The 14,331-nt window shown below is 38.2% G+C and overlaps 1 protein-coding gene across 1 annotated transcript; it reads left to right on the top strand.

The window, feature by feature from the left end:
• The first annotated feature begins 342 nt into the window (after nucleotides 1-342).
• LOC6565673 (autophagy protein 5) lies at nucleotides 343-11,394 on the top strand. Its single transcript, XM_001992303.2, has 6 exons — nucleotides 343-576; nucleotides 641-740; nucleotides 844-949; nucleotides 1,017-1,242; nucleotides 2,195-2,300; nucleotides 10,949-11,394. Exons 1-6 carry the CDS (start codon nucleotides 424-426, stop codon nucleotides 11,065-11,067), a joined length of 810 nt encoding a protein of 269 aa, XP_001992339.1. The 5' UTR covers nucleotides 343-423; the 3' UTR covers nucleotides 11,068-11,394.
• The last annotated feature ends 2,937 nt before the right edge of the window (nucleotides 11,395-14,331 follow it).

The raw sequence follows: 14,331 nt of genomic DNA on the forward strand, positions 1-14,331 counted from the left end.
TTTATTTATTTATGCGCTTCCAGAGCTGCATTTGCTATGCTGCAATCGTAATCGAGCTATCACACACGATAGCGAGGACGGGCGCTATCGATCGATAACGATAGTATTGCAACTTGAAAGCATCGATTACAATCGCATTCTATTTGCGTATCGCAATGGCTGAAATCTATTATAAATAGATATATATTTATTGCATCTTATTTGATTATTATTTCAAATCATGAATTTTCTTTGTGGCCAACAATAACCCACCACAGCTCTTCTTGCTTGTCGATTCTGACTGGTGACAGGCGACAACGATATAAAGATATGCCTATACAATGGCGCTGCCAACGCACTTTTAGGTTCTCACGGTGAATGGCAAGAACAATAACACACGAAACCTGCAAAAGTATATTTGTGCAAAATATAAATAAATAAACAATGGCACATGATCGGGAGGTGCTGCGCATGATATGGGAGGGTCAGATTGGCATTTGCTTTCAAGCCGACAGCGAGGAAATAGTCGGCATTAGGCCCGAGCCGTTCTATCTGATGGTCTCTCGTCTCAGCTATTTACCGCTGGTCACTGACAAGGTAAAATTGAACAAATAAAGAAGACACTTTGTTTATCTCTGCAAAAATTGAATTTTGTTCTCAGGTGCGAAAGTATTTCACCCGCTACATAGCCGCCGAGCATCAGGATGGCGCCGCGTGGTTCGATTTCAATGGAACGCCGCTGCGTCTACACTATCCAATTGGTGGGTGAGCCGCAGAATGGATGGGCGCATGGGTGTCTCAGTTCCAATTGCATATTCATGTATATTTTATGTGTGCTTTTTGTTTGGGTTTTGCTGTGCACAGGTGTGCTCTATGATCTACTGCATCCGGATGAGGACAGCACACCGTGGAGCATTACCATACACTTTTCCAAATTTCCCGAGGAGAAGCTAGTCAAATTAAACACAAAGTATACCAAAGATAAAATATTGATTTATAATCCCATAACTAATGCATAGTGATTGATTAATTTTTAGAGAGCTGCTGGAATCGCATTACCTGTCCTGCCTGAAGGAAGCCGATGTGCTCAAGCATCGTGGCTTGGTCATCTCTGCCATGCAAAAGAAGGATCACAATCAGCTCTGGCTGGGCCTGATCAATGACAAGTTCGATCAATTCTGGGCGGTCAACAGGCGCCTCATGGAGCCCTACAGCGATCAGGAATCATTCAAAAACATTCCAATTCGTTTCTACTACGATGATGTAAGTTGGCACGAACTGCAAAATTGATCAAACATCTAGCAGTAATAGGTCTAAAACGTATTCAACTCACTTATTGGCAAATATTTTGCATTCCAATTTACACACAGGCTTATGTTATTTATTCCTATTGTCTACAGTAAAGTAAAGTATAGGATTCAAATCGGGAATTCAGTTATTATTATCCTTTAATTATTGGAAAACCCCATTTTAATGTTTACTTGTCAATTAAAGGTTTTTATTAAGAATATAAAGCAGACATTTAGAAATTAACCGCCGTGAATATTAGCTTCTATTAGTGAAGCATTTCTTTTTTAGAGAGTTTTTAGAAATCCAGCAGAAATAAAGCAAATACACTGAAATGCTTATTATATTAATGCTTAAGCAGATGCAATCATATTCTTCCTCAACTACAAACTTATATTGATCAGAAATAAGATAAGCGTAGCTATAAATATAATATAAAAAGTTAACGCTGCATTCCTAATTTTGTCATAAGTTGACAACTCTAGCTACACAATCTAATTTGCTTTTATTAGGTATAATTGAAGGTATTTCAAATTGAGTTATGATTTGCCGACTTATATCTAGTCTAGTAACTCTTTCTTAGCAATCAAAATTAATGTTAGTAAAGGCAATAGTTTAATTCAATAAGTCAATTTTTAAGCTCGTTAAATCAGTAGGCAATTTGTGGCAACTCTGAAATAAAACTTGAACGAAATTTAAGCAAAAATCGAGCTAAGTTTTCATAGATCAAACAGTTTATCCGATTTATATACAGTTGGCACTCAAATGCCCAATTAGAAGCATATCTAAATGAGAGTGCCATTAAAGCCGGTGGCATGCAACACGCGGAACATTTAATCGAAAGATCCTTGCAACAGCTGTTGCTTGCTGTGGCATTTAAATGATGTTGCCGTTTAATTGTACTTCATTTTTGATACGCTCCCAATAGGATTTCACCTACATGCAGAAGCTAATAACGCCGCTGAGCCAGAGCGGACAAAAGAAGAATCTGGCCGATCTGATGGCCGAATTATCGACACCTGTGCGCAAAGCGGGTGAGTTGACTACCATATATATATTGTATATATATATGTATATGTATATAAGTACATATACCATATGTATGGGCATTAGTAACGCTCGCTGAGGGATTTGCCGGCTATCAATTAGCCGCAGCCACTCACAATTATTTTGGGCAATCGACATTGGCATTCTTATAGCGGCTAAAATCCTTACAAGCCAACATTCCCTCTCTCTCTCTCTCTCTCTCGCTCTCGCACACACACACACAGATAGACAGACAGGCAGTCGGTGTGTCTGTCTCGCTCTGAGAGGCATTCATTAGAAAAGCGGGCAAAAAGGTGCCAGTCAGTCTGGGCCGAAAACAACAACATTGTCGGCTCGCTGACTTATTTCGTTTTGTTGTTGTTGTTGTTTTATTCTATTGAAGTGCACAAAACGCTGCTGCAGTCGCCGTCGCAGTCAGCGTCGACGCTAACGTCCTATGACCCTGCGGCTCTGCCAATCATTCTTCAATTCATCAATGTCGCTTGGGCTCAGCAACGAGCACAAAACGAAGAACCAGAAAACAAAAACAACAAAGAGAAAAAGAAAAACAAAACAACAACAACAAAAAAGAAACGAAAAATTATTGAACAATAGCCCTTAGGCAGTCCCCGGGGCTAAAAGCAGCCGGGAACTGTGCAGGTTGCCTGTTAGACTTTTTGGCCAAGTGTTTTTCGGGCCATTCAGCCGCATAGACAAAACAAAATGCAATGCAACGCCAAGTGTCTGTGTGTGTGTGTGTGTGTGTGTGTGTGTGCGTGTGTGTATGAAAAGAGTGTGCGTGTGGATTTTCGTGGCAAGCGAACGTTGCAAGTCGCTGCTGGATTCCAACTGACCTGCGGCGCCGGCGACAGGCGCAAGTGCGAGCGAGAAGGCGCATAGCTAGTTCTAGCTGTGTGTAGGTGTGCATTGCTGTGTCTATGTGTGTCTGTGTGTGTGTGTGTGTTAGCCGTTGTCGTGTCGCAGTGGCTTAGGTGCAATAATAGCATTGGGAATTCCATCGCTAGACAAAAGGCGGAACTAAATACCTGCGGCTGGGATTTACGAATTATGTGCTTCGTGTACATCTCTAGAATTCATTTGCCATCTCTCCCTCTTTCTCTCTCTCTCTCTCTCTCTCTCTCTCTCTGTCTCTGTCTCTGTCTGTCTCTTTTACGTTCGCTCAACTGGCAACATTTGTTCAATTCTCTTTCATTGAGAAGCATTGACTACAAAGAGATTTGCCCGTCTCTCGGCGCTCTCCACTCACACTCATAGTCATGTCAGTCCCATCCACTGTATCCTTGTGTTGTCCTGTGGCCCGTCCTCGGCCTTATGCTTGATGCTACGAACTACCTTCACATCTGCAACAGCGTCAGGTTGGTATTTCCCCGGTTCAAGGTGTGAAATTTTTATTTGCATGCATCGCCCAACAACGTTGGGCGTAGCGGAATTTCCCATTTGAAAGGTGAGAGATTTTTGTTTGAAACACACACACACACAGACAAAAACCGATCCTTTTTGGCCCATGGATGCCAAAAATCGGCTGTAACACGTATTTTCCCAAAGGTCATCCAACGTGACAGTTGCATTACAATCTCCTGTTGTCCTTGATGAAATACGCACCTACACACACACATCTACACACACACACACACACATCTACACACACACACACACACAACTAGACCTTTATGCAATTGCTTTAGCTTAGCTTAAGTCTAGCTTAAGTGGGCCAATGGATCAGTTAGCTGTGCGGGCTTAAACATTAAGTTAATTCTTGCTCACGTTAGAAAAAATCACTAAAACTCTTGGCTTGCGTAGGCCAGTAATGAATAATTAATAATAATAGTTGCTTCGAATATGATTAGGTTTTCATTTATTATTTAATACTTAATTCATTTAACATTAAACCACTAAATTTGTGTCATCAAATTTTGCGCAGCATCTGTTTTCTTTTTATTCATTTAGTGACAAGCTGTAAATTTCGTAGTATTCTATTTAATTTATATAATATTATATTTAATTTATTATATAAACTGTGTCAAATAAAAAATAAAAATGCCGAAAAACGAATTCCTAACAAGACAAAGTTCATAATTATTTTTTGTCTCAAAACGGAATATGCGAAATTTTTGTGGCTTTCAACACAATTCACGATTTTCAATCATTTTCAGATTAAGATATAAAATTTAAGGCATGACAACAGATAAGATAATCATATGACTCATATATATATAGAGAGCATAGATAATGCCACATCAGCTTACAAAACTAACACCAGTTCAGTTTCAGTTGTTGGTCAACTTTGAGTTAAGGATTTCAGTTAGAATCGATTTATCAGTTTTCCTCCAGCATACAGAACAACAATTATTAATTATGGAAATAATTGTTTCAAATTTGTTTAATTATTCATTTATTTTTCTTTATCAATTAAGTTTTTTCCATAAACTCTCTTTTTAAAAATCCTTTAATATTATTTAAAATATGTTATTTCATACTTGAGTTGAGAACTTTGAAGAAAACTCAAATTATTTTCTTTTTATTTTAATATTCAATCCCATAAATAAATTAAATGAACAAGAAAATTTATCTATAATTAATAATGCAATTTTCATCAATGTGGTTTTTTGTGATAACTTATTATTAAAAATAAAGTTGCCTAATAATTGATTTCAAATTAAAAGCGATGACTAGCGTAAAAGCCAGAAAATATATATACTGATTTATGTAATGGATTATATACAGTGCTATTTCCATATACTCAAACTAGTCACATCTTAAACCAAAAATAAAAAATTAAGAAAAATGCTTTAAGTTTATGCAAAATTTCATCGAATTCGCGGCAATTGAAGATGAATATAAAACCGCTTGCAAACACACAGACACACACAGACACGCTGCATGTTGCATGTTGCGTATGTGTGCAGCTATAGCTCATGCCATGCAACCATTAACCGAAAAGCATTCGATGGATATGTTTATGAGTGTGCACCCCGCCCCCAAACCCCCGCAAACCGATTTGTTCCCCTCGTTTTTTTTTTTTTTTTTTTTGTTTTGTGTTGTGTTGTGTTGGCCAAGCATGAGTTGTTTATAGTTGGGTTTTACTTTGTACACTGCATCTATTACACTGCTGGTAAAGATGATCCGTTCAGCTACCATTTCAGCCCGCCCCACTCCATCCCCCCTGCAACGCCTTTGGCCCTTTCCAGCTGCCAGCCAGCCGCTGCTTGCCAATTGCAGTTTTGTGTAAAAAAAAAAAAAAAGAAGAAAGAAAAAGTTGCACCGCTGCCGTTTGCATCCGCATCCGCCATGAAACACCCACAAATCACATTCAAAACGTGGTCAACTGTCTGCCGATTGAAATGGGCGGGGAAGGGGTAGAGTGTAGAGTGTAGATGGGGGCACTTGAACGTATACTGTGGATGTGTGTGTATTTGTAATGCGTGCATTTTCATAGAAAATTTGTATTTAAATTGAAATGAATTTCAAATATACAATGCAGTCGTCGTGGCGGTTCAAAGTAGATGCCATTCCGAGAAATCAAAAAAACCAAGTAAGCAACAACAACAACAACACCAAGCAGAAGCAAACAGCAAAACAAGCAAGCAACAACAACAAGAGAACAGCAGCAGCGGCTAAAGGCGGCCCGAAGAATCTAAGACGCGTCAAAAATAAAGAAAACGCATTTCTTTTCGACTGCGCTGCTTTTGGCCACTGCCTCTGCTACTGCTGTCTCCTTTTTGAAGTACACCCCGTGCTTGCGCACATAACAACAGGGGCATACTGCTCATACATATATATATAGGACATTTTTGTTTAGTCTCAAATCAATTTTATTCTTTGTTATTTTCGTTTTCTTTTTCTTTTTTGCATTCATATAATTATCGGATAATAAATGCAAAACTTGTCTCAAAAATCCCACGCACAAAGAGAGAACAGCGGGTACAGGGTACACCTTAGTCGAGCTGCCTCTCGATTGAAGCACGCTTACTTGTTGTTGCTTTGCTTTGCTTTGGTTTTTCGTTTTTCTGTTATTTTTTTTTTATCGTGCAATGCGGTGGGTTGGGAGACGTAGGATGGCGGGAGTGTGTGTGTGTGTGTGGGGGGGGAGCCCGTAGCACAGGCGCTTTCATGATTTGCCGCCGGCTGTGACTGCGGATCTGGCGTTCACCGGAAAGCAGCGTCAGCGTCGGCGGCGTTTTGGCTTTTTGAATGCTCAGCCATACAGACATACATACACACATACACACACACATACACACACACATACATGCATCTGCACATGCACGCGCTCTCTCACTCTCGCGCGCGCTCTCTCTCTCTCTCTCTCTCTCCCGCTTTCTATGCGTGTGTGTGTGTGTATTTGCTTGCGCTCTCTGCGTACGTGCGTGCATTTGTATTTGTGTAGGCTGCTCTCGAATGTGTGAAAAGGAAGTTCTGAGATATCACCTCCGCTTATTTGTATTTACACCTCCACCTCCACCTCCACCTGCATCGCCACCACCGCCAGCAGCTTGGATGGTCGGAAATCGCACCTCGCACAGCGATCGCTTGTGTGTATTTATCACTTTGCCTTGTCGCTGCTGCTGCTGCTGCGACTGCTGCTGCACCATATCTTTTATGGTCAGCAGTTTCGGCTGCTGCTGCCTCTCTTTTGTTGCATTTGGCTGTGTTGCATTTGCCACCTTTGCATTTGCTTAGTTCCATTTCGACACATTTTCGTTTGCATTTCGTCAATCAGACAAACAATGCAACAATGCAATCAGGACGAACCTCTCCTTCCCCTCCCCGCACGTCTCTCTTTTTACAAGTGTGTGCGTGTGTGTGTGTTTGACAATTGTTTGTGCCACGCCCTGGCATTTTGGGTGGGCTATGCGGCAGCTGCAAAAAAAAATAAAATAATAAAAAGAAAGAAGCAAGCAACAAGTTGGTCCTTTGAATGCATTTATCTCAACGCAATCCGCTTAAAAATCTTGACGTCGCTTCCAATGTAGGCAATGGAACGACTCACACACACACACACACACACACGCACGCACACAAAGCTGGAAAGCTCACCGTCAGCACTCTCTCTCTCTCTCTCGCTCACTCGCTGTTAAGCTCAACTTTATCGTGTTCTCGTTTTGAAGCTTTTTCTCTTTGGGAATTTTGCACAGAACTGTTTGAAGTGTTTACATTGGCAGAGCGGGCAACATCGGGGAACATCCGATTTGTGCTTCGAATCAAGTTGATCGCATCGCATATTTTCCGTATCTGTCAGCAGTGCTCCTCTCACTTCCTGTGCTACGTTTTGTTTATGTGCCTTTTTTTGGTGGAATCTGCCAAAAACATAAGTTGTCCACTCAACGTTTTTTATGCCATTTTTGGGAGGGTATCTTCGATTGCTGACCAAACTAATAACGCCTAACAAGAATAAAAAAGCAAAAGCTTTCAACTGAAATATTATTCAATAATTGCACAATTCTATTTATGTTTTTTTTTTGTTTGTTTTCTTTTCCCTTTTTTTTATGTTTCCATAATGAATCATAATTTATGGTTGCCATGAACAAAACACTTTTTATTATTGAGATATTTAATGTATTCATTGTTTATCCAATATTTCGCAGAGCTAAAAACATGTTGTAACAAGACTCCAACATTTGACAGCAATTTATAACATTTTATTAGGGTATTTGCAGATTGACAGCGCTCAAATATCTATTTTCTTGTTAATTTCAGTTTTGCTTTTCGCATTTTTTATTTATTTTTTTTTGTTTTTTGTTGATTGTTGTTGGTAACATTGTTGCGCCAACAAAACAAACGGATTGCAACGTATTGGATTTTAATGGCGTAGGAGAACTTGTACGGTAACAAAAGGAAAAAAAATATATAAAAAAATTGAAAAAATAAACAGCAAAAAAAAAAAAAAACAATAACAAGTGACAAACCATGGCACAAAGCAAAAAAGCAATTGATTAGCAGTTTTTTAATGGCGTCACTGAACTGCAAAATGAAAATCTGCAATCGATACATATATATATATATATATATATATATATGCATACCGGAACTGCTGTACGATATGGGGGATTACGAAACTAGATCCCCGAATAAAGATAAGAAGAAAGCCTGCAACTTCAAATTACAAATGAATCAATGCTTTGGGCATATATCGAACATGTCTGCAACAAAACGCTACGAAACTAGTAAGAGAGAATGAGAGAGAGATAGGATGATGCATAATATATATACATATATATATATATATATAGAGTGATCAGTATATATATATATCATAAATGCTTATACATTTCTACACATTGAAGTAGACAATGTGTGAGAAGTCTAAGAATTACGGCTGGCGGTGGTTTTGGTAGAGCAAAGCGTTATAGTTGGATTTTATGGTTTTATAGTGCGCAATCTATGAAATTATTATGATGATTGGCTTTCTTATCAGATACGTACAACATTCGCGCTGCAATGGTTTATTTTTAGGCATGAGCTATGCGCCTCCAACTGAATCGAGGAACGGGCAATGAACAGCAACAGCAACAACAGCAGCAGCAGCAGCAGCAACAACAGCAGCAACAACAACAACGCGTGTTGTCGCCTTGTCGCTCAATCACTTCTGACTCAATTGTTGTTGTTGTAGTTGTTGTTGTTGTCGCTCATAAGACTGTTTGGCGCCATTCTCTGCATTGGGGGCGCTTCAACGTTCTCGTCGCATTTTATTTATTATTATTCTTGGTTTTTTTTTTTCTTTTTCTTTTTCATTTCTTTATTATTATTATTATTAATGTTTGTTTTTTGTTGTTAATGTGCGCTTTTTATTGCCATCGCTGCTGTTGCTGTTGCTGCTGTTGCTGTTGCTAATCACGTGTCGCTGGCATCATAAAAGCTATACGCTTAATATGTTTTCAAAGTGTGTCCACTTATTGAAATGTATCCAATTTGATATCACTTATGACTCTTAAGCAACTCTCAGCTGGGCTCAGCTTTACTTTCAATTTCCACTTAAATATTGTACGCATAAAGTCGTCTATACGAGTACGAGTATATAAATCTTTGGCACTTGCTTTGAATTAACCGCATTATGATCGTAATAGTTTAGATGCGATAATTGAATATTGTTTTTGTTCCATTTTTGTTATTGTTCTCGCTTTAGTCGTCCTTTGCTCTTTCTTTTATAATGATATAAGTTTAGCTAGTGTGATTTGCCAGAGACGACTTGCGCTGCTGCCTCCGATCTTAGAGTCAAACCTCACTTGACACACATTTTCCAATCCATTGCAATTCTACACACACACACACACATATATATATATATATATATATATATATGTATGTATATATATGCGTATATATAATGTGTGTAATGCGTTATAGCCCATATATCATCATTATGCATGGATCACAGGCATATTGCCATCGGGGGCAATCGGCGGGTGGGCGCGAACTTATTAAATCGCATCAAATGGATTCGTATCGTTGAACATCGTCGTGCACTTAATACGAATGCATTCTATTTGAACTCGCTCTCGTTGCACAAATCTTATCTCTGGTCACACTCACACACACACACACAGCCAGACACTCACACACACAGCCAGACACTCACACACAGCCAGACACACACACACAGCCAGACACGCACACACACAGCCAGACACTCACACACAGCTGTTTCCCACTGTATGTAATCAGGCATTATCACAGCTACACTATACTATATATATATATATATATATAATATATATAAATATATATATATATGTGGCGATATGAATTGTGTGTGTGCTACTTACTTGCTTCGCTGTACATTCATGTGTGCTCCGCATACCCTGTAGCCAAGTAAAGGGCATAATACACATGTATTCAAAATCGATGCAACTGAAAAGTATACCCTATAAATATAAATTCATAAATGAACGAATAAACTATTTTATACTCACTCATTTTTTTTAATAAAACAAAAAAAGTAGAAAAGTTATATCCACATAAAAATATTGATCAATTGTTGAAATTGATATTTGAACTCGTTGCCTTTAACTATCCAACTAGGCGAATATATAGTGTGATTCCCAAGAAGATCTCACTAATCACAGTGATTTATTCTAGTCTTGCAGGGAGTTGAACCCTGATCCTCCATTCACAGCACAAGCTGTGTGTGTTGTTATTATATGTTTGGCGATTAATCTATAATTACAATATACCTAGCTATAATTATAAATGACGAAATTCAACCCAATGATCGGCCCACTTCAGATTATTGTGTTTTTTTTATTTTTTATTTTTATTTTTTTTTGCTTAACAAAAGTCTTTGGCCCGTGGCCCGATAATGTTAACTTTGATTTATATGGCAATCAGATGGCACAAAATACTCGCATATGGGCTATAAATAGCCGCTGATTATGGCAATTGGGTGCCAATTGTGTGATAAGTCAATTTTACAACTTTTCGATCACTGATCGGCAGTCATCGATAAATTAATTAAGGCAAGCCAATCGATTACTATATTATCAAATAGATTTTACATTTGCTGGTCTAAGACTTGAATCTTGAATCAATTTCAGCACTAATTATTCATCATTCAACTCTCTCTCTCTCCCTTTCTGTCTCTCTCTTTCTGTCTCTTTCTCTCTCTCTCTTTCTCTCTCTCTCTCTCTCTCGTTTTCAGTTGGCTTTCGCACGCATGGCATCGAGTTGCACGAGGAGACGCAACTGCAATGGATGTCCGAGCATTTGAGTTATCCCGACAACTTTCTGCATTTATCGGTCGACTATAAAAACGAATAACTCGCACTCACACTCGCACTCACACACACACTCACACACACACTCACACCCATATTCATACTTGTCGACAAATGGAGAGTGCGTTACCAGCGAGCGTTTTATGGCTTTAACCCAGGGCCGATCTTCAAACGGATCGATTTACAAAGACAAACAACCAACTATAGCATCTAATTTATGATTTAATTTCAATGTACAACATACATACAACATTTATGTAGCATATTTATGCAATAATATATATATATATATAGCTTTGATCTAGCATTTATACTATATAGATATAGATATAGATGTGTACGCAACGCAAATAGATTTGCACGTCAATTCATCGATCATTTCAATTTGTACTATTTATTCTCGCATTTTACTTTTTCCACAGCAGTTTGCGCCGTGCTATTTATAAGTAACCAAGTAGCCCCTCCCCCGACACAACAACAGCCCCCAAGTTCGGACCGGCCCCAGGAGCTCTACACACACACACACACACATATATATATATACATATATATATCGTGGCACAAATCGTGCACTCAACGGTTATCAATTTCCACAGAAAAATGACAAGCTGCAAAGGAAAGTGACGAATATTATATACCTTAAGCTGATCTATATATATATATATATATATGTGTATACCAACCAAAAAGTTCACTTCTGTTATTACTTTGAGACAATAATCATCGTTTTCATATAACATCATTTCAATTATAACATTTTCTATCTGTCACAAGCTAAAAAGCTATGAAATACTTTGGCTTGAAACAAGTACTAATTTTTTGCTGTTTGCTTTTTCCCATAAGCAAATATTTTTCATTTTTAGCAACTAATTGATAATATAGACAGTTTTAATATTTGTAAAAATGTTCAATATTTTTGACTTACACAATATTTGAGTTCAACTTGTTAAATTCGTTATAGTTATTCCAATGCGATCAATTTTGTTGGGCAAATAAAAGCTGATCAGCATTCTGTACTAGATACAGCCTGAATATACCCATCTCGTTTTGCTCATTTGCCTCTGTTTACAGGGTATTCAAAGAATTAAAAGAACACCAGAATCGTACATTTTCGTTCGGGTTCATTGATTATAACACTCGCGATTTTTATCCGCTGTCAAGATAATGGCGGACCTTACACAATATTTCAACTAATTTTGATTCTGTTTTTATTTTTTGTTTTTTTGGTTTTTATATTCCATTATTTAGTGAAAAAATATCTGTGAGCTCGCTGAACTTAAGCAATAAGGGAACAACACTTAAGCATGATTAATACGATTATGATTATACATATATACATATGTATATATATATATATATATATATATAATATATTGTATCGGTGAGTATTCCAAGTCTGTTCTTCCCTAATGGTTATTACTTGATGAAATGATTTCTGATTATCGCTGCCTAAAATACATACACACATAGAGACATCTAGTTAATAGAAAATATTTTATTTTTCTATTTATAATTTTCTTCATTTCTTAAATAAATAACACATTGATTCACTAATCACATCTTGTCGCACACGATAACGAAATATTTCTCCATTGAAGATTATCGATCAGTTCTTGATTTACTGAACGCATATATATAAATATACATATATATATATATGTATTAATGTGTTTGCTCCACTAATCACTGTTCCTCAGTGATAAGAGGGGATTTCTATGAGTTCCCATAGTCCACACAGATATCTTATTGATTATTTCACTCAAGTTGCGCATATTTTGACGATCGACGATTATCACTTTTGATCTGTTTCCCATTGAGGCTACGAATTGGTTCCAAATTTAATTCGTTATTCAATATATAATTATACATTAACTGGAGACTTCTTTCACGACGACAGTTAGTTATTGGCATCCCATTTGTTTGATATCCATTCGAAATAATTACGGGAACCATCAGCATATAAAAATAGACAAAAATAATATAAATGAATTTTATTAAATTCGTATTTAAATATGTGCATACATATTGCAATGCCCTTGCCAAATGCACTCAGGTGTGTTATGCAGCAATACACAGAGACAGACCCCCAACCACCAACACTCAAACACATACACCACCCACTGCCCCCTGGCCACCAACCCTCCCCCCCCCCCCCCCTTGCCGAGACCAGCCGCTTTGTTAACTTTGTATTTTGGCTGCATTTGATGAAAATTCATGAAATCAAAGCTCGCAAATGGTGCACATGATCAGCAGGCGCACCAGCTGAGTGGTGTCGGTGGTGTCGGTGGTGCGGGAGGCGTTTGTCATTCTGCTGGCGGGGGGGGCTTGCTAGCGCAAATGTTTGTCACGTGGCATTACAAAAGTCACAAGAAATTTCGGACAGCAACAAGAAAAATATCAAAGAAATTCGTTGAATGCCCCACAAACAAAAATGAGGCACATGTGCAATGCCGCAGTTGGCGACAGAGGGTTGCTGGGGGGATGTGTGTGTGTGTGTGTGTCAGTGTGTGTGTGTGTCAGTGTGTGTGTGTCAGGTGTGTGTGTGTCATGTGTGTGTGTCAATGTGTGGGGTGTATAAAGTGCATTAAATTTGGATGCAACCCAGATTTGATACACAGGTGTTGCGTGTGTTTGTGTTTAATGTTCACTGCTGCCCTGCAACCATTTAATAGTGTCCGCAGGCACAGCTATTAGCATAGTTATAGTATATATATTATACATATATATATATATATGCATAGCTAGTATACATTATACGCATAAATATTTAAATTATTATTAATATTGTTAGTAGCAACTAATATTGCAAATTTATCTGCCAGTTGAGTCTTATTCTGATTGCTCAATTTTTCTTCCTTTTTTTTGCTTTCTTCAGATTATTAACAGATTATATATATATATATATAAAGTAATCGCAAATCAAATCAAATAGTTTAACACTGGCGACAAAGTTGTCTTCCAGTTGGACACACACTATTCAAATGAGTCAGCACTTCTCAGTGGCAAATAGGATATATATATATATATATGTGTGTGTGTGTGTGTGTGTGTGTGTGTGCGTGGAATGCATCGCCTGCTGACGATCGTAGGGCATTCGCTTGGTCTTTTTTGGCCAACTTCTTGCACGTCGCAGCACAGCGTTAAATTCTTTGGCAGCAACCACAACACACACACACACACAGATGCAGAGGGGCTATGCAAAAATATCAACGTTGTACAATGACTGACGGGCCGTCGCTGCCGCCAGTTGACGTTTACGTTTACGTCTCGGCAGCAGCGGAAACAGCAGCAGCAACAGCAGCAGCAA

Source organism: Drosophila grimshawi, unplaced genomic scaffold, assembly GCF_018153295.1.
Source record: "Drosophila grimshawi isolate 15287-2541.00 unplaced genomic scaffold, ASM1815329v1 contig_848, whole genome shotgun sequence".
Lineage (NCBI taxonomy): Eukaryota > Metazoa > Arthropoda > Insecta > Diptera > Drosophilidae > Drosophila > Drosophila grimshawi.